Source organism: Salmo trutta, chromosome 36 (genome assembly GCF_901001165.1).
Source record: "Salmo trutta chromosome 36, fSalTru1.1, whole genome shotgun sequence".
Classification (NCBI taxonomy): domain Eukaryota; kingdom Metazoa; phylum Chordata; class Actinopteri; order Salmoniformes; family Salmonidae; genus Salmo; species Salmo trutta.
Genome location: NC_042992.1, coordinates 10,445,385 through 10,467,376, shown reverse-complemented (window position 1 = coordinate 10,467,376; position 21,992 = coordinate 10,445,385). Strand labels below are relative to the sequence as shown.

The following is a 21,992-nucleotide window of genomic DNA, read 5'->3' as shown; positions in this document are numbered from 1 at the left end:
GCGAAGCGGGGCTGGGCTCGAGCCGCGGCTGGGGAGCAGTGAGGGGTATACTATAAACCAGGGTCAATGAGTTAGCCAGCTAACTTTGATAAACAGACAGAAAAATAAATAACTGTTGCTTTTCTGGTTCATTTGGTGAGCTAAACTTCGATATGTGTTTGTGGCTGTTGACTCAATTAGACCATGCCCATCTCAAGCTTATCTTTCCCCCAAAACATGTTTTTCAGAATATTTAGGCAAGTTAGCTGGATAACTCCTTGACTCCGCTTTGTATTACACCACTGTGGAGTTATTAACCACGTGCCCAGCTCTTGTTTACACTTCTACGTGCTCTTTCTACGGCTTGACGTCACAGAGGGCCCCACCCCTGCTGCCTAGCAGCATGCGAGTGCGCAATATTGCTGGAGCGAAGTGGGGAACCTGCAAGCTTTTTGACCAAAAACACAATAGCAGAAACAGCGTAAAGATGGAGGAAGGAGATCAAGGTAATGTATTTGCTTTAGCATACATTGCAAAATTACATTCATATTACTGACAAGGATTTTAAAACACTGTTTAGTTTGTTTTAAACCAAAGTTAGCTAGCTAGCTGTAAGCTAGCCCCGGGAAGCATGTGGAAGTTCAATCACAGAGATAAATATATTTATAAGTAACCAAGGTAGTTCATCTGTGTCGTTTTATAGTGGTAGCAAATTAAGTATAGTGAGCAAAACAAGCAAGGAAGTGGGCAAGCACGAGGTAGCGAGATCCTATTGGCGCGTTGCAGCATCATTTACATATTTCCGTTAAGGAACGTGTGAAGTGCGCGTGTGCACAAACGCAATTCTTTAAAACTTAGTGCGTTGTGTTCGTAACATATTTATGTTTTGGCAACAGACGAATCTATTGAAAGAAAAAATGTTTCATCTCTGAGACAATTAGCAAAATGTCTGCCCAGTTTCACCTAGTTCCGTCCTCTCCCACTACCATATGTGGTGGTGAGAAAGCAACGTTTATTAATTAACGGATGTTTCAACTTTATAGCCCCCAGTGGCGTGTCTGGGTTACCCCATCGGGGTTCGTTATCATTTTGGTTTAATTACAGAAATCAGTTAAACAGGGTTTTGAACCCGGTTGTAAATCACAGACGCCTCACAACACGTCCAACGCCTTTACTCGGGTGGTGCTGTCCAGGTTAGTGTCGCTTTACTCGGGTGGAGCTCCAACGGTGCTGTCCAGGTTAGTGTCGCTTTACTCGGGCGGAGCTCCAACGGTGCTGTCCAGGTTAGTGTCGCTTTACTCGGGTGGAGCTCCAACGGTGCTGTCCAGGTTAGTGTCGCTTTACTCGGGCGGTGCTGTCCAGGTTAGTGTCGCTTTACTCGGGCGGAGCTCCAACGGTGCTGTCTAGGTTAGTGTCGTGGGAGAGACCACGTGTGACGACTAACGATGTCAACATAACACTGGTGACAAACATTTTTATAAAGTTTGCAGGTTTTCCCAGCTTTTATTTCGAGATGAGCTAAATCTGTGACAACAGGGGAGAAATGGTCTACAGTGGTGGTCATATCAATATTTGTGACGGTTCTGAAGTGATGTTTGACTGTAAAGGCTGGCATAAGGGACAACAAGTAGCTACACACAGTGAGGTTCGTTTTGAGAAAAGCCAGAAAACCTTGTACGCTACCAAGGTATAACTAACTAGCTAGCTACTAGCTAGTTAATTTTGTCACACGATTATAAAGCCAACAAAATGTTTATTAAAACAGCATATTATTTACTTAAAAGGTTGGCTGTGTTAGCCCAGTCCCTAGTTTATTCAGGGTCAGTGATACACAAACAGTACATGGTTGTTCTATCTATGGGAACGACTGCAATCATTTTGAAAGCAATATTGCTAAAATGAATGAAATGAAATGTAATGAACTTAAAATGATACCTGTAATGCTCATCTCCTGCAGCCTAATTGTCATCTCTTTATTTTCATAATGTACCTAAGTTACAAGGGTTGGATTTGCACTAAACTATTTTATATGTCAGAACTTTAAAGGCATGTACAAAATCTGGTATATGGTTTGCCTCATATACATTGTCTACTGGTAACATTTTAAATTGAGAACATACAGCTCAACATGTAAACGATGAGTTTAGCTATTCTCTGCTTCAGATGCCCATTAGGCCAGTAATGCCATCATACTGTAGGCCTATGGCAGCATTGGCGATGCATGCCATTTGACAGGGCTATTCAACTATATTCTTACAGGGGCCAGTTGTAAAAAAAGGTTAATTGCAGGGGGGCCGGATGTTTTCCACATGCGATTATTCTTCGGAAGAACTGTATAAAAAAAGAAATGCACACCCACCAATAAAGCACTTTTTCTTAAAATGAAATGTTGCTGAAAGTAATTAGGATAGAAGTGGAGCTCAATCAACACGCGTCGAGGTGCAACCAAAACATGTTGATGATAATAATTGAAAATTAGATGATCATTGCTAATTATTTTATTTAAACAACTATTAAAATTGTCTTAAGTAATTAGGTCATTTTTTAAATGATCTGAAAACTTAAGTATCTCAATAAATACTACAAAGCTAGAGATAAATTCAAATGATGAAAAAGTTATCATGGAAACCACACAATGGTGCTTGTCATTTTGGCACTGAATGTTGGATTTGTGCGGGATTTCTTTTAATGTTCAGAATTGATTAAAATGCCAGTCTAAATTAATAAACGGTCCGGATCTGGCCCGCGGGCCACCAGTTGAATAGTCCTGCCATATGATAAGCTGCAAAACAGATTTACATAGCTGATATACTGAGAGAGTGACAATCAAATAAAACAGATTGGAGATCTTACAACTAGACCAAAAGGCAATGTTCATTTGAGAAAACAACAGAGAGCCAGAACCCTTTCCCTCTTTATTGCAGGATTGTGAAAAGGCTAAGGTCTACAAAACTTAGTCTACTCTTACATGCTGACCAGACCGGATATGTCGCGTGAGCGAGCGTCACAAAATAAATGTAGAAATCCATGTTATTCAATTATTGCACCCACACTGCTTGCGCGCGCCAACGAGCGTCTGCGACGCATTTTACATTTGAGTCATTTAGCAGACGCTCTTATCCAGAGCAACTTACAGTAGTGAATACATACATTTCATTTTCATTTCATGCATTATTTTTTATTTTTTATTTGTACTGGCCCCCCGTGGGAATCGAACCCACAACCCTGGCGTTGCACACACCACGCTGGCGTTGCAAACACCATGCTCTACCAACTGAGCCACAGGGAACGCGATGCCAAGGGCTAAAATAGAACTCCTTTCTATTTCTGACACAGATCGCGCTGGTTATACCCACGTAGGGGATTGAAAGACAAACTGTTTTGCCGGCTGTGGTAATACTATGAAAGTGTAGATGCCGATCACAATATAAGTTCAAAGATGAAAAAGCCTGGAAGGAGGAGAGATGACTAGAAACGATTTGGTTGGCTGTTTTATGTGTGGATTAATTGTCAGAGTAGAGGACCTTGTGCATTTCAGATAAAATAACAACTCAATGTTTATATCCCAGGACAAATTAGCTAGCAACAGCAAGCTAGCTAAATAGGACACATTAGCTAGCAAGTGCAAGCTAACTAGCTAATGCTTTTCGACCTGTCCCCAAATTAATGTCATTGGTTCAGAGTTTGTTTTGATATTTTAACCTGCGTGTCGTGATCGCGTTTGGTGTAGGGGGACAAAATAAATGTATGCACGATGGCGCACGCGCGCAGCCGGTTTGGGTTCGGTGTTATCATAACCTTTTCTAGTTTCGGGAACAGAAAACTGTATTAAGATCAAATGTTTCATTGATGAGAAAATGTGCAGAATGTTGGCCAAAATCCATCTCGTTATATCTTCTACCACTGACCGCTAGTGGGCTTCCTCTCACTACATATTTGGTAGCATATGCTAGCTAACGCAAGTTCAGCCTTCTGCAGAAGCTTGTACATTTTTTTCGATATACCCCGAAGAAATAATATACCAGCTTTTCATCTCAATCAATACAAGTAAAACAAATACACTACATGGCCAAAAGTAGGTGGACACCCCTTTTTAAATGAGTGGATTTGGCTAAATCAGCCACATACGTTGCTGACAGGTGTATAAAATGGAGCGCACAGCCGCGCAATCTCTATAGACAAACATTGGCATTAGAATGGCCGTACTGAAGAGGCTGTATCACATCCGGCCGTGATTGGGAGACCCGTAGGGCGGCGCACAATTGGCCTAGCGTCATCCGGGTTTGGCCGCGGTAGGACCGTCATTGTAAATAAGAATTTATTCTTAACTGACTTGCCTAGTTAAATAAAGGTTTAAAAAAATAAATAAAGAGCTCAGTGACTTTCAACGTGGCACCGTCATAGGATGCCAGCTTTCCAACTAGTCAGTGCTGCCCTGCTAGAGCTGCCCCGGTCATCTGTAAGTGCTGTTATTGTGAAGTGGAAACAGATAGGAGGAACAACGGCTAGACCACACAAGCTCACAGAATGGGACCGGTTAGTGATGGAAATCTTTGTCTTTATTACTCAGACAATGACATAAGATAGGGTTATTGAATGAATGGCAACGTAGGGCCTAACACAACCGATATGTTATATACTATATATACAAAAGTATGTGACTATGCAACACTCACTACTGAGTTCCAAACTGCCTCTGGAAGCAACGTCAGCACAATAACTGTTTGTCGGGAGCTTCGTGAAATGGGTTTCCATGGCTGAGCAGCCGCACACAAGCCTAAGATCACCATGCGCAATGCCAAGCGTCAGCTGGAGTGCTGTAATGCTCGCCGCTATTGGACTCTGGAGCATGGTTTGGGCTAGGCTACTTAGTTCCAGTGAAGGGAAATCTTAATGCTACAAAATACAATGACATTCTAAACCATTCTGTGCTTCCAAATTTGTGGCAACAGTTTGGGGAAGACCCTTTCCTGTTTCAGCATGACAGTGCCCCATGTACAAAGCAAGGTCCATACAGAAATGGTTTGTCGAGATCGGTGTGGAAGAACTTGACAGGCTTGCACAGAGTCCTGACCTCGAACTCCATCTTAAACCTTTCTGATGAATTGGAACGCTGACTGCGAGCCAGGCCTAATCGCCCAACATCAGTGCTCGACCTCACTAATGCTCTTGTGGCTGAATGGAAGCAAGTCCACGCAACAACGTTCCAACATCTAATAGAAAGCCTTCCCAGAAGAGTGGAGGCTGTTATAGCAGCAAAGGGGGGGACCAAATCCCTGTTAATGCACATGATTTTGGAATGAGATGTTGAAAGAGCAGGTGTCCACATACTTTTGGCCATGTAGTGTAGTTCAATATTGTGCAGTGCTCATGTCTTGTTTTTTTACTCCAAAATTCAAAGAACAAGGAAGTCTCTGTCTGGTCCGCAACTTCAAAACCCAACCTCAAGTTAACTGTAATGTTGTTGCACGCTTTTGAAAACATTTAAGAAAGAAAACCAGTCATAATATTGGTTATCAACATTTAGCTGGTATTTTACAGAAATATATTTATGCTTTGTTGCTTTGCAGTTATTTTCACTGAAGTGGGTTGAAAAATAAGCATTTACATTTACATTTAAGTCATTTAGCAGACGCTCTTATCCATATAGCCTTAGCATATGTTTGCTTCTGGAACGCCGACACACTACACCTTTAGATGTGTCACACCTACTTTACTATGTACGCAATACAGATTGTTCTGGGCTTGAATCAATAACCCATTGATTACCGTTTACTGTATCTCTTTCGTCCTTTTAAAGGTTTGTGATAGCCATTTTTAGCTTTATGTAGAGAGTCATAATTCAATTGTCACACTTTGGATGACAATTGACATAGTAATGTTAGTTGATAAGCGACACTGAACTGTTACCACTTCTTGTGGTTCATTTGGTTCATTTGTTTACAGGATGTTGGCTTGTAGTCTACCAGCACTCTTCAGTTTTCCTGCTATCTCTGAAACGTTGTAAACAACTCATGTCTCTACATGTCTAGCCTAGTATTTTACGCCCAGAACTAGGCTACACAAGAGCAATTCAGGTAGTAGCCTATGCCTCTTGAGCGTGTTGAGCAGCAGCAACACACTCTACTTCTGCTTCCTCTCTCCAGTCCCCTATGACCCCTCTGACCACTTCCCTGTTCTCCTCCCTCCTTCCCCACGGTTTTCCATTCCTTCCAACATTCCTCTTGGAAGGTGGTTCGATGCAGGGTCAGACAGGTAGCAGCTGAATGCATCCTTCCTGGCTTTGACTCCTTCCCCCCCGCCCCCTCTATCTCTCTCTCTCTCTCTCTCTCCCCTCTCACCCTTTCCTCTCCCCTTCCTCTTCTCCTCTCCTGCTGGGCAGCCATCTGCCTCGTGGCTCCCTCTCCTTCCACCTCTCCCTTCATGTCTGCCTGGTCACGTCTCGCTGCAGCAGGTATACAGGCCAGGGATCCACGTGTTGTTTAAACAGCAGATTAACAGGATGATGCCAGAGACAGTCTGGTTTGTGTACTCTGCAGGAGGGGCTGCCAGGTAGGAGGACCTCTGTGACCTGCTTTTCTTTTCTTTCAGCGGAAATTTGAGTCATCTGCTATGCAGGATCGCAATCCTTGGGCATCTTAAAGGTGATGGATGCTGTTTCCTGCAGTCAATCTGCTCATTTTGTAATATGTCTTGAGGTTCAGAAACGTGGAGCCTGTATTTTTTTTGATAACATGGCATCTTTTTATGATGCTATTGTATCTAAGTAGTTTTTATCAAAAGCAGACCTGGCATTTAATAGCCTGCAAAAGGCAGCGTTCTTGACATGCCACTGCAAATATGAAAAATAGCAATCCTTTTTATTACCTTCCTCCATTTTCAACTCTGAACAGTTTGTCACAGTGAACGCTGTGTATGGATATGAATTGGCTCCGTTGCCAAGGCTTTCATCAGGGTGTCGTGACCACTAGTCCACGGTTTTTCTTCTTAGGCAGCTGTCATGGCAACAGAGGGAGAGGTTCAGTTGGCTGTCAGAGCTTCAGGTAAAAGCAACAGGAGTGCTGATCTGGATCTGTAGCCAAATGACTATTATCAGCCACAGGGCCTAGGTTTCAAACATGAAGCCTAAATTCAGATGAAAGAGTACATTTATGGCTATTTAAGACACCTTTTTGAGGCATTCCCCTGGTACAATTATAGAGTGCTATCTCTTTTGCAGGCACTGCATCTCAGTTGTTAGCTGTGCCACTAGAGATCCCGGTTCGAGTCCAGGCTCTGTCGCAGTCGGCCGCGATCGGGAGACCCATGGGGCGGCGCACAATTGGCCCAGCGTCATCCTGGTTAGGGGAGGGCTTGGCCGGCAGGGATGTCCTTGTCCCATAGCGTTCTAGCAACTCCTGTGGCGGGCCGGGCGCAGTGCACGCTGACACGGTCGCCAGGTGTACGGTGTTTCCTTCGACACATTGGTGTGGCTGGCTTCTGGGTTAAGCGGGCATTATGTCAAGAAGCAGTGCGGCTTGGTTGGGTCTTGTTTCGGAGGACGCATGGCTCTCGACCTTCGTCTCTCCCAAGTCCGTACGGGAGTTGCAGCGACGAGACAAGACTGTAACTACCAATTGGATACCACGGAATTGGGGAGAAAAAGGGGTAAAAAAATAAAAATATGTTTCAGCTACCCTATACGACAAAGGCCTGAAAAGGAACTGTTTTACCAGGAGGCAGGGAAGGGCTTCATTGTACTGTTTACCGGTGTAACTGAGAAGAGTTACCCAAGGAATGGCTCCAGTTCAGTTGTCCTATACTTCTCCGCCTGTGCTTGTTTAGATGACCTGAGTTGATAACAAACACCCTGTTCTTCCCCTTCTGTCAGTTCCATAGTTTCCATCGGTTACTTAACTAGTTAAATAAAGGTATAAAAAAAATGTAACTACAGTGTCCTCTCACAGGCTGACTACACTGCTCGCGTTGCCAAATAAATTTAGACATACATGTTATTCAATTATTGCACCCACACTGCTCACGCGCACCAATGACTGTCAGCGTTGCCAAGGGCTAAAATAGAAGTCAGTTCTATTTCTAAGTCCTGCCTCTCCCATCTCCTCATTGGTTCATAGAAGCAGGTACCCACGTGCAATCTCCTCATTGGTTATACCCACGTGGGTGACTGAAAGACGAACGAGGTCGGTGGCGTTAATGCACCTAATTTATGAAAGTTGCCAATCGCAATATTAAGTCAAGAGAAGAAAAGGCCTGGGAGGAGAGATGACTAGAAACGATTCGGTTGACCGCTTTATGTGTGGATTAATTGGCCGGAGTAGAGGACCTTGTGCATTTCAGGTAAAATAACAACTCAATGTGTATATCCCAGGACAAATTAGCTAGCAACAGCAAGATGGCTAAATAGGACAAATTAGCTAGCATGTACAAGCTAGCTAGATAAATTGCCATAAATGTTTAATGCTTTTTGACCTGTCCCCAAATGAATGTCATTGGTTCAGAGTCTGTTTTGATATTTTAACCTGCGTGTCGTGATCGCGTTTGGTGTAGGGGGACAACATTTATGCACGATGGCGCACGCGCACAGCCGGTTTGGGTTCCGTGTCAGGGGTCACGGGAAATGTCTCTCCCTCCCTGGGAATATCTGACGGTTAAATAGGATGTATTTATTTTGACTTTATCTAACCCTCTGCTATGATGTACTGGATATGGAGACATTGTACTCAAATGTGTGAGCTGCAATTTACCTCAAAAGTGGGCCAAAGGGATATTTTATTTGAACGGTTTGACTGAAAGTGTGAATGTGGATCAAAAGTAAGAAGAATGATGAAAGCACAGGCCTAGAAGCCTGGGCCTATATGATGGAAGCACAGGCCTAGAAGCCTGATTCTATATGATGGAAGCACAGGCCTAGCAGTTTCGTAGTTATCTCAATGGTCATACCCAAAGACCTACATCTATTTTATGTAGTTTAAGTTTAAGGCTGGAAATCTGTCTTTATTACTCAGACAATGAAATAAGATATGGTTATTGAATGAATGGCAACGTAGAGCCTAACACAACCGATATGTTATATACTATATATGCAAAAGTATGTGACTATGCAACACTCACTACCGAGTTCCAAACAGCCTCTGGAAGCAACGACAGCACAAGAACTGTTTGTCGGGAGCTTCATGAAATGGGTTTCCATGGCCGAGCAGCCGCACACAAGCCTAAGATCACCATGCGCAATGCCAAGCGTCAGCTGGAGTGGCGTAAAGCTCTCCGCCATTGGACTCTGGAGCAGTGGAAACGCCTTCTCTGGAGGGATGAATCACGCTTGACCATCTGACAGTCTGACGGACGAATCTGGGTTTGGCGGATGCCAGGAGAACGCTACCTGTCCGACTGCATAGTGCCAACTGTAAAGTTTGGTGGAGGAGGAATAATGGTCGGGGCCCTTTTTTTGTGGTTCGGGCCCCTTAGTTCCAGTAAAGGGAAATCTTAACACTACAGCATACAATGACATTCTAGAGGATTCTGTGCTTCCAACTGTGTGGCAACAGTTTGGGGAAGGCCCTTTCCTGTTTCAGTATGACAGTGCCCCCATGCACAAAGCGAGGTACATACAGAAATGGTTTGTCAAGATCTGTGTGGAAGAACTTGACTGGCCTTCACAGAACCCTGACCTCAACCCCATCGAATGCCTTTCTGATGAATTGGAACGCTGACTGCGAGCCAGGCCTAATCGCCCAATATTAGTGCCCGGCCTCACTAATGCTCTTGCGGCTGAATGGAAGCAAGTCCACGCAACAACGTTCCAACATCTAATAGAAAGCCTTCCCAGAAGAGTGGAGGTTGTTATAGCAGCAAAGGGGGGACCAACTCCATATTAATGCCCATGATTTTGGAATGAGATGTTCGACAAGCAGGTGTCCACATACTTTTGGTCCTGTAGTGTAGCTTATGACAACGTTATCATTTATCTATGGCCCTTAGTAACGCAACCCAGATAATCCACTTAAATACATTATTCTGAATTTTTCTTCACAAGAAATGATTTCCAAATGATCTCCTTTAATAATGTAGCAGGTCTGACTCTTGTAGGAAGTCTTTCAGAATCTGAGGCGACAGAATCCGCCCCCTCCAGCCACGACTGAGCCGACACTGGCACACCCCTACCCGCAAGGCCTGGTTAAAACTTCAAGGAGCATCAGAGGGAACTGAAGATTTCTGTCTTCGTCAGAAGTAGCCTAACCTATTCCTACATCCATTTTTGTTGTTGTTGATTTCCCTTAGTGATGTGGATCAGCCCATATGCAGCTTTCTATGAGTGAAGGATATAAGTGGCCTTATGAAACTTAAACCTATTCAAAACAATTTCACACCCTTCCACCACATGTCTCTTGCGTACAAGTATGCGGATATAAGTAGCTGAATGACAGAAATTGCCATCAGAGATGTTTGTAATTGAAACAAGAAGCTCGAATTGACATTTGGCCTATCCTGTACTCTTGAAAAATCATCATTCACTTCCTGAATCTGTGAGTAAAAGCAGGGGATTGGTTGAAGTCCCAGTGTGTTGATGTGTCATGATGAATGACTCATGATGTGTCCATATGTCATTTGCTCTGCCTCTTAGTGTCTGTCACCAACATTTTCTCTCTAAGCTTCTATTACTGCTGCTTACCCAATGCTCCAGTGAGGGGAACCTGCCATGCAGCCTCCCATGTAAATACTATATAACAGGGATCGTCAACTAGAATTCAATTTGTTTTCTTGAGCAGATGGTCGGGGGACCGGAACATAATTAAGCAATAAGGCCCGAGGGGGTGTGGTATATGGCCAATGAACATTGGCTAAGGGCTGTTCTTATGCACGATTCAACGCGGAGTGCCTGGACACATCCCTTAGTTGTGGTATATTGGCCATATACCACAAACCTTATTGTGCCTTATTGCAATTATAAACTGGTTACCAATGTAATTATAGCAGTAAAAATACATGTTTTTTTCATACCTGTGGTGGTATATGGTTTGATATACCACGGCTGTCAGTCAATCAGCATTTAGGGATCGAACCACCCAGTTTATAATTACAAATCATTTGTAGACTTCAAATTGACTGCAAGTAGCCCAAACAGATATGTTTGACTAAAACAATCATTTCAAACCTTGTTTACATTTGTATACAATCACGTGTCTCTCCATTATGCATGGGAATACTTGGGAAAATATTTCTTAAATTAAAATCACTTGGAGCAACATTTCCTGGTGTTTTTGCAGTCTTTTATGTCAAACAATAAAAAAAATAAAACATTTGCTCAGAACTTGGGGGGCCATATAAAACCGGTTGCCAGTTGTGGAATCCTGCCGTATAACTTGGCCTGGGCTATACCTGCTGCTGTTGACCTAAGATATACGCACAGGATCAATCAGACTAACTTTACATTTAGACCTAACTTGTTTTACACTGCTATTGGCTTGAATTAGGTTTAGGAAACTTTAGGTTATGCTAACTGTTGTTGCAACTCAAAATGTTTCTGTAACAAATAGGCTACAGAGGTGCATTATGGTAATACCAAGCGGAAGATAGTGATACAGCAGACCAGATAGTGGTTTATTTTCAGGGAAATCTCCAGCGGAACATTATCCTAATCATAACAGGATAGGACTTGTCAGATTCCTTGTCATGTCAGCTGTAATGGAATGTCCATTCCATACTTCTATCCCTGAAGGGTCTGCTCATCTCTGTTGATATTACTTGACATAACTTCCTCCTAGTCAGTTTCCTGATCAAAGACTAGGCCTGTATGAGAAGGATCACAGAAGAAAAGCCTGTAGTCTCCCATCTTTGATCTTATTCAGTTGTTAACTTTGTTATTATTCTCGAGGCAAGACCCCTTGATAGCCCCACTTCCTTACTGTACAGGGTTCCATGGACAGGATTACTGTACAGGATTCCAACAACACCGTGCTGTAAACTGTTGCCATTGTGAATTCATTACAGGATCTATTTCTTTGTGAATTTTCCATCAGAGCGTGAGATTTGGCCGGGCTGTCGACTGGCTGTAAGTTAAAGGGGGGCCCAGTGGGCCTGGGATGGCTGGGGGAACACTAACATTACAGTCAGCTGTAGGGGGGCCTAGGGAGCCCGGGATGGCTGGGGGAACACTAACATTACAGTCAGCTGTAGGGGGGCCCAGGGAGCCCGGGATGGCTGGGGGAACACTAACATTACAGTCAGCTGTAGGGGGGCCCGGGATGGCTGGGGGAACACTAACATTACAGTCAGCTGTAGGGGGGCCTAGGGGGCCCGGGATGGCTGGGGGAACACTAACATTACAGTCAACTGTAATGACTCCTTGCTGTCCCCAGTCCACCTGGCCATGCTGCTGCTCCAGTTTCAACTGTTCTGCCTGCGGCTACGGAACCCTGACCTGTTCACCGGACGTGCTTGTTGCACCCTCGACAACTACTATGATTATTATTATTTGACCATGCTGGTCATTTATGAACATTTTAACATCTTGACCATGTTCTGTTATAATATCCACCCGGCACAGCCAGAAGAGGACTGGCCACCCCTCATAGCCTGGTTCCTCTCTATGTTTCTTCCTAGGTTTTTGGCCTTTCTAGGGAGTTTTTCCTAGGGAGTTTTTCCTAGCCACCGTGCTTCTTTCACATGCATTGCTTGCTGTTTGGGGTTTTAGGCTGGGTTTCTGTACAGCACTTTGAGATTTCAGCTGATATACGAAGGGCTATATAAATACATTTGATTTGATTTGAGCTGTAGGGGGGGCCTGGGAGGCTGGGGGAACACTAACATTACAGTGAGGGGGGAAACCAGGGGGCCCGGAATGGCTGGGGGAACACTAACATTACAGTGAGGGGGGAAACCAGGGGGCCCGGAATGGCTGGGGGAACACTAACATTACAGTGAGGGGGGGAAACCAGAAACCTGTTAAAAAAAAAAAATGGTAATGTAGAGCAGGAAGATCCTCAAGGAGAAGGGTCTGAAAAGGAAGCTGCAGCTGCAACAGAATTCTAAGAAGGGCCTAAAAAGGAAGCTGCAGCTGCAACAGAATTCTAGCTCATAGATTACGCCACCAAAATATATATTAAGCCCAATGAAAGTTCCCCTCTTATCCTTGAAGTTCTTCAGTATAACCTCTCTAGTAATGTTACCATGGGGTGATACGCCCCCATCATAAAATTTGAAATCGCAGGGCTCACCACTCTGCAGTGTCACATGGTCCCCCTGGCTGTGTCCAGTGTCCCATTGTCATGGGTTGATGTCCCCCTTTGGTGTGGAGAAATCCCTGGCCTCTGTCTCCACACTGTCTGGCTTCCCTCCTGCCAATGACTGACTGTGGCTAGCCACAGCTGTGCTGGGTCTGGGCTAGAGAGTCGTCTTCCAGCCAGCCAATGTCCCATGATTCCTGTTTTGGCCTCACCACCATCATGTGACACGGATGATTCCTGTTTAGGCCCCTCCACCACCATGTGACACGGATGATTCCTGTTTGGGCCCCTCCACCACCATGTGACACGGATGATTCCTGTTTGGGCCCCTCCACCACCATGTGACACGGATGATTCCTGTTTGGGCCCCTCCACCACCATGTGACACGGATGATTTTGGTTTTGGCCTCACCACCATCATGTGACACGGATGATTCCTGTTTGGGCCCCTCCACCACCATGTGACACGGATGATTCCTGTTTGGGCCCCTCCACCACCATGTGACACGGATGATTTTGGTTTTGGCCTCACCACCATCATGTGACACGGATGATTCCTGTTTGGGCCCCTCCACCACCATGTGACACGGATGATTTTGGTTTTGGCCTCACCACCATCATGTGACACGGATGATTCCTGTTTGGGCCTCACAACCATCATGTGACTGATTCCTGTTTGGGCCTCATGACCATCATGTGACACTGATTCCTTTTTGGGCCTCACCACCATGTGACGCTGTGCGTCTGTAATAATCTACTAATGGATTAGAGACTGTGGTGTATTAAACACTTAAAGAACGTCTTTGTTCCAGTCTGACCATGATGGCTGCTGTTTTGTGGGGGTGGGGGGGTTGTGGAGAGGAAACCACAACTTGGGTTGAATCAAGAAGATAACCTATGCCTAAATGGAGAAGCTGCATGGATTCAAAAACAGTTAGTCTATTACTCAATTTCCTCTAATGGTAAAACAAGTGTACAGTTATACTAGTTGGGAAGGAAGTGTGTCTATTCAGCGTGCTTTCCCTGTAAGATGACCCGTGACTGAATTTTGCTGTGTATTTTCATGTAGGCTTGTTTACGTGCGTGTCTAGGCTGTTCTGTAATGTCATCTTATTGAGTGATGCATGCTTTGGCAGCCCGCCAACAAGGACCAGTCAGGAAAGCAAACATCCGGGACCTATAAAATGATTCTCACTGACTGCAGAGAGAATGAAGAGACCAGGTTAACCTGTCCTTGATTTTTATGTGTGTGTGTGTGTGTCTGCCTGCCTACCTGCCTGCCTGTGAGGAACTTGCTGATTGGAAGCAGTGTAAGGTTTCATTGTTACCAAACTCGATCACAGCCTTGCGATACTGTAACAGACTCTCTGCTTCATATATCCCACTGGTCCCTATTCTCCACAGAGGAAGCCGTACAGGCTTGTTTATATAGTTCAACACCCATGGTTGCTAGGACATATGTCCCTTACCAAGACAAAGTCAGCCTCATTGGTCTACTGGTTGTATGAATGTGGGATCGATCATCCCATAACTGTCCCAGAGTTTATTTGGAATAGGCTATTTCTTTCTCGCACAGAACGACAAGCTGACCGATAGACTAAGTAAACTTGTCTACTATGTGGGATAGTAGATTGACATAGGCTAGTGCTTTTGCTGTTCGTTACTCGTCTTGTTGGCTGAGAGAAAAGTTTAAAAAAAATCTTCAAATGCACTGTTGCATCCTCGAGTTGCATGTTCTTTTAATATAAATTAGCATAATCTAAATGTGATTCCTGTCATTCTGAGCACCTTGGGTGGACGCCCTTATCAGGTTATGCACCCAATGCATATGAGTCTGGTAAATTTCTCAAATGTCTAGTACATTTTAAATGCTGCTGGTCATATGTCCGGCGCCACATTTTCTTAACGGAAACCCTGGCCTGTACTGTACACCAGCTCAGGTGTCGTATAGGCTATCAGTATCACGGACACATACAGTGAGCTCAGTATTGGGACACTGACAATTTTTGTTATGTTTTGGCTCTCTACTGAAATTATACAATGATTATGAGGTTAAAGTGCATCCTGTCAGCTTTCATTTTAGGGTATTTTCATCCGTATCGGGTGAACCATTTACAAATTACAGCACTTTTTGTACATAGTCCCCCCATTTTAGGGGACCAAAAGTTTTGGGACAAATTCACTTACAGTGCCTTCGGAAAGTGTTCAGACCCCTTGACTTTTTCCACATTTTGTTACGTTACAGCCTTAATCTAAAATGGATTAAATAAAAATAAGTCCTCAGCAATCTACACACAATACCCCATAAAGACAAAGCGAAAACAGGTTATTTTGAATGTTACACATTTATTAAAACTAAAAAACATATCTTATTTATATAAGAATTCAGACCCTTAGCTCTGAGACTCGAAATTGAGCTCAGGTGCATCCTGTTTCCATTGATCATCAGCATTGAAGGTCCCCAAGAACACAGTGGCCTCCATCATTCTTAAATGGAATGTTTGGAACCACCAAGACTCTTCCTAGAGCTGGCCGCCCGGCCAAGCTGAGAAATCAGTGGAGAAGGGCCTTGGTCAGGGAGGTGACCAAGAACCCGATGGTCACTCTGACAGAGCTCCAGAGTTCCTCTGTGGAGATGGTTGTCCTTCTGGAAGGTTTTCCCCATCTCTGCAGTACTCCACCAATCATGAAAACCTGCTCCAGAGCTCTCAGGACCTCTTGGGCGAAGGTTCACCTTCCAACAAGACAACGATCCTAAGCACACAGCCAAGACGATGCAGGGGTGGCTTCGGGACAAGTCTCTGAATGTCCTTGGCCCAGCCAGAGCCCGGACTTGAACCCGATTGAACATCTCTAGAGACCTGAAAATAGCTGTGCAGCGACGCTCCCCATCCAACCTGACAGAGCTTGAGAAGCTCTGCAGAGAACAATGGGAGAAACTTCCCAAATACAGGTGTGCCAAGCTTGTAGCATCATGCCCAAGAAGACTCTAGGCTGTAATCTGCCAAAGGTGCTTCAACAAAGTACTGAGTAAAGGGTCTGAATATTTATGTAAATGTCATATTTACGTTTTATTTTTTTATTAGCAACATTTTTTTCGCTTTGTCATTATGGGGCATTGTGTGTAGATTGATGAGTACATTCAAAAAATGTAAGGGGGCTGTAAACGTAACAAAATGTGGGAAAAGTCAAGGGTTCTGAATACTTTCCGAAGGCACTGTATGTGTATGAAAGTACTAAGTTAAGTATTTGGTCCCATATTCATAGCATGCGGTGACCATCAAGCTTGTGACTACAAATTTGTTGGATGCCTTTACTGTTTGTTTTGGTTGTATTTCAGATTATTTTGTGCCCAATAGAAATAAATGGTAAATAATGTACTTTTATTTTGTAGTCAATTTTATTGTAAATAAGAATAAAATACATTTCTAAACACTAATACGTTAATCTGGATGCTACCATGATTATGAATAATCCTGAATGAATTGTAAATAATGATGAGTGAGAAAGTTACAGATGAACGAATATCATACCACCTCCCCAAAAAATGTAACCTCCCCTGTTATTGTAATAGTGAGAGGTTAGCATGTCTTGGGGTTATGATATAAAATGTAACCTCCCTTGTTATTGTAATAGTGAGAGGTTAGCATGTCTTGGGGGTATGATATAAAATGCTAACCTCCCTTGTTATTGTAATAGTGAGAGGTTGCATGTCTTGGGGTTATGATATAAAATGTAACCTCCCCTGTTATTGTAATAGTGAGAGGTTAGCATGTCTTGGGGTTATGATATAAAATGTAACCTCCCTTGTTATTGTAATAGTGAGAGGTTAGCATGTCTTGGGGGTATGATATAAAATGCTAACCTCCCCTGTTATTGTAATGGTGAGAGGTTAGCATGTCTTGGGGGTATGATATAAAATGCTAACCTCCCCTGTTATTGTAATGGTGAGAGGTTAGCATGTCTTGGGGGTATGATATAAAATGCTAACCTCCCCTGTTATTGTAATGGTGAGAGGTTAGCATGTCTTGGGGGTATGATATAAAATGCTAACCTCCCCTGTTATTGTAATGGTGAGAGGTTAGCATGTCTTGGGGGTATGATATGTGAGCTTCTGTAACTTTCTCACTGCATTGGCAGGACATCAAGGCTACGGCTCTTTCCACACGCAGCTGTCTGTACAGTAACATTTTATTTAACCTTTATTTAACTAGGCATGTCAGTTAAGAACAAATTCTTCTTTACAATGACTGCCTACCCCGGCCTAACCCGGATTGGCGCTGGGCCAATTGTGCGCCGCCCTATGGATCTCCCAATCACGGCCGGTTGTGATACAGCCTAGAATTGAACCAGGGTCTGTAGTGACGCCTCTAGCACTGACATGCAGTACCTTAGACCGATGCGCCACTCGGGAACCCAGTACAGCCTAGCTCCCTGGTCTCTCTCCCTGGTCTCTCTGTTCAGTAACAGTACAGCCTAGCTCCCTGGTCTCTCTGTTCAGTAACAGTACAGCCTAGCTCCCTGGTCTCTCTGTTCAGTAACAGTACAGCCTAGCTCCCTGGTCTCTCTGTTCAGTAACAGTACAGCCTAGCTCCAAGCTGGACAGTCTGAACTGGATTAGCAGCTCGCTATAATCTGGGACACTGCAGATTACCCCGGCATCCATCTCACGGGCCTGCCCTATCCCGGGCCTGAGCTTGTCATGTGACCAACCAACAAATGGAACCTTGTATTTCCTTAGATGGCGGATGTGCAACGGACGGAGGGAGGGAGGGGGAGAGTGACCAGGGCTGGATACTGGAGCTGGAAGATTGGTGTAATTATCACAGAAGAGCTCCTGCATGCCATAAACTCTAGCTAGCCTTGCAGCTTCATGTTCTTTTACTTTAAAAACCTCCTGATTTTGCTGAATCAGAATCTGTGGATGGCAGCAATCCACCAGTGGCCTTTGCGATTATTTACAACAGACAAGCCTTGTTACCGGGTGACTGACTGACTGATTTTGGTGATTGCAGCGTCGACAGAGAGCGAAGGGGAAAGGGAAGGTAACTCATTAACACAACAGAACGACTGTAGTGATGCCGCCTCAGCCTCCCTGTCAGGCTGCTTGTCTAATGAGCCTGCAGCAGAAAGACAGACCCAGAGACGGACGGACAGACCCAGAGACGGACGGACAGACCCAGAGACGGACGGACAGACCCAGAGACGGACGGACAGACCCAGAGACGGACGGACAGACCCAGACCCAGAGACGGGCGGACGGACAGACAGACCCAGAGACGGGCGGACGGACAGACAGACCCAGAGACAGATGGACAGGCTAGGAGGCTAGCCTTGACTGGAGCGGTCGGACACACACACACACAGCAACACACACATACTGACATATAACCCACACGACACACTGTCACAAAACACACACTGTCACGTAACACTGCTACACACACACAACAGAAGTGCCGTGCGCTACCAGACCAGGAGACAGGAGAGGACAATCAGAGCAGTGAGTGAGTTGTGGCCCAGTTGCATGCGCCCTATCACATGCAGACAATTAGTGGCAGCAGCAACAGGGTTCTATGAGGCGTGGTAGTGGGAGCCCGGCCAGCTAGCCAGCCACCTAACCCATCCAGGCAACAGCCATGGACCCTCTGGAGCAGGAATACAAGTCTCCGTTTGACTTTGAGCAGGGCGTGAATAGCAGCTACCTCTATCTGTCTCCCAGCTTCAATGTTACACCACCGGGCTCACCGCAAGTGACTGTCAGAGCCAGAGGTAACCAGAGCAGTGTGTGGGGGAGTGAGTGAGGAACTTTGTATTTGTTATAGGGTGTTTGGAAAGGGAACGAGCGATGGAGAGGGTCATGTGAGAGAGAGGGGGATGGATCATTTGAGTTTCTTGATTTGTGAGAGTGTGGGTGGGGGGCATTTGTGTGTGTGTGTGTGTGTGGGACTGCGTACTTTTGCCATCACATCCTGACCTGTTGAGTAAGAGGGTCTGTTTGGAGCAGATGTCAAACAGACTTAGTTCTGACAAGCCCACAATGAACACACTCCTAGAAAGAAACCTACAATGGTTTCAAACCTAAAGTGGTTTAGTCAAACCTAGAATGGTTTCAAACCTAAAGTGGTTTAGTCAAACCTAGAGCGGTTTAATGGCATCGCAGGAGCTTAATCAAGCCATGAGAAATACTCTAAAAAGATGGTATCATAGGCAAATCCCTTTAAACAAATATTAGTCAAAGAATGAATAACAAAGTGTTTAAGTGACTCTTAACTATGCTGGCAGTCGTGTGTGCGTGTGGCCTTAGGTGATTCAGCAGTCAACACAGTTCAGGGATAAAGGCTAGAAAAATCATGCATTGAAGAAGAAAAAAACGTTTTTAAAAATAATATACTTTTAAATTGATTCCATTTCAGTGAATTTCCTGGTTTGAGAGAGTTTAAATAGGAAGTGAGCCTGTTGTCAGTACAGAAACCAAGGACTCTAGGTGATGATGGTGTAGGTTACACAGATCTGTCACTGTCAGCAGTATGGAGACCTGGACCGCTGACACCTGAGTGGCACTGCCTTGTCATCAAGAGGAGGGAGGAGAGTCAATGGAAAGGGAAAGGTCAGGAAGAGGTGAGAGTGTAAAATGTCTTGAGCATTTGATCTCATTTGATTAAGCATAGATCTGCACAATTTTCTCTCTCATGGAAATGTGATTTATGATTGTGATATTCCAAACTGGGTACATTTCTGTTAGATTGAGACTATTTTGAGCAACATTGATGAGCATGCTTCTACTTGTTAATACTTCTTCTTGAGACCAGCCAGTCTGTTCTGTAGCCTATTAGTGAGAAAGTCACTCTTCACTCTGTTGTTCGTCTTACTTCCTGTCCCTTACCCTGGAACTAACTGTTCAAGTCAAAAAGGACGGATTGATGGAATAGTACATCCTGTTTACTCCTGATCCTGAACAGCCCTCCAGACAGTAGCTAACAAACACCATCTGGTAACACTTTGAAGCCTACATAGGGCCTACACAAGAACTGCATAACATCATATGACACATACATAAACAGTAGCCTACATAAGAATGTTCATAAATGCTTATTTCAACAACCATAAGTTTATACTTCCGTTGTCACAATAATTTCACTTGGGTTATGTATGGGTTATGAAGTCCTTATGTAGGTATCATTCAAATAAAGTGTTACCACTGAGGATATCCTTTTTGATTTGACAGTATAATTTATCCAGCAGTACCTGTCGGTGTTACGTAGTTAGTTATCTTCTCGTCAAATCAAATGTTATTTGTCTCACGGGCCGAATACAACAGCTGTAGACCATGCCATGAAATGCTTACTTACAAGCCCTTAACCAACAATGCAGTTCAAGATATAGAGTTAAGAAAATATTTACTGAATAAACTAAAGTAAAAAATAAAATAAAAAGTAATACAATAAAATAACAATAATGAGGCTATATACAGGGGGGACCGGTACCGAGTCAATGTGCGGGGGTACAGGTTAGTTGAGGTAATTTGTACATGTAGGTGGGGGTAAAGTGACTATGCATAGATAATAAACAGTGAGTAGCAGCAGTGTAAAACAAAGGGGGGGTGTCAATGTAAATAGTCCGGATGGCCATTTGATTAATTGTTCAGAAGTCTTATGGCTTGGGGGTAGAAGATGTTTTGGTCCTAGACTTGGAGCTCCGGTACTGCTTGCCGTGCGATAGTAGACAGAACAGTATGATTTGTCATCTATCAAGTCTGGAAATATGTTGGGAATGTGAGGAGGAGATGCTAGTGTCTGGCTGTAGGAATGTAGGGGGAGGTGATAGTGTGGTCGACCACACTAAGGAAAATAAGGTAATTCCATCTTTTTTAAGTCAGATTCATCCCTGGTTTAGTATCAAGTAGCTCCAAACACATTTCTTCATGCTTTCATGAATGGCAATCGAAACCATAAGGTACTGGGACAATCAACCATCCAAACGGGTACCAACCACAGACCCATGCCAGCTGTGATTCTGTATGTGAACTTCTGTAACCATAGCAACAGATTTATTTATTTATATATATAAAATCCTAATCGATTATAGGAAACTACTGTAACCATAACAAAAGTTGTCTAACCCTAATCAATTATTGGGAACCTCTGTAATCATAACAACAGTTAACCCTAATCAACTATAGGATCAGAGGTCCTAATTCACTATATATACAAAAGTATGTGGACACCCCTTCAAATTAGTGGATTCGGCTATTTCAGCCAAACCCGTTGCTGACAGTTGTATAAATTCGAGCACACAGCCATGCAATCACCCTAGACAAACATTGGCAGTGGAATGGCCTTACTGAAGAGCTCAGTGACTTTCAACGTGGCACTGTCATAGGATGCCATCTTTCCAACAAGTCAGTTTGTCAAATTTCTGCCCTGCTAGAGCTGCCCCGGTCAACTGTAATTGCTGTTTTTGTGAAGTGGAAACATCTAGGAGCATCAATGGCTCAGCCGAGAAGTGGTAGGCCACACAAGCTCACAGAACGGGACCGCTGAGTGCTGAAGCTGAATCATCCGTCTTCTGCAACACTCACTACCGAGTTCCAAACTGCCTCTGGAAGCAACATCAGCTGTTGCTGAGGTTCATGAAATGGGTTTCCATGGCCGAGCAGCCGCACACAAGCCTAAGATCACCAAGCGCGATGCCAAGCGTTGGCTGGACTGGTGTAAAGCTCGCCGCCATTGGACTCTGGAGCAGTGGAAACGCATTCTCTGGAGTGATGAATCACGCTTCACCATCTGG

At 44.2% G+C, this 21,992-nt stretch overlaps 1 protein-coding gene and 1 long non-coding RNA gene across 6 annotated transcripts in view; both read left to right on the top strand.

Moving 5' to 3' along the window:
* The first annotated feature begins 329 nt into the window (after positions 1-329).
* The window catches only part of LOC115175375 (tumor protein D52), a 33,913-nt gene continuing 12,250 nt past the window's right edge, over positions 330-21,992 (top strand). Inside the window, exon 1 of one of the 5 annotated variants that reach the window (XM_029734602.1) lies at positions 330-485. In XM_029734602.1, the coding sequence (XP_029590462.1) occupies positions 383-485 (103 nt within the window). In that variant the 5' untranslated portion in view covers positions 330-382. Of the gene's footprint in view, positions 486-18,797; positions 18,975-19,329; positions 19,824-21,992 lie in introns of those variants that run through there. The other 4 variants (XM_029734601.1, XM_029734603.1, XM_029734604.1 and 1 more) reach the window with 4 other exon arrangements.
* LOC115175376 (uncharacterized) lies at positions 1,121-2,447 on the top strand. Its single transcript, XR_003872032.1, has 2 exons — positions 1,121-1,172; positions 1,263-2,447. It is a non-coding gene; the product is annotated as an uncharacterized LOC115175376 (long non-coding RNA).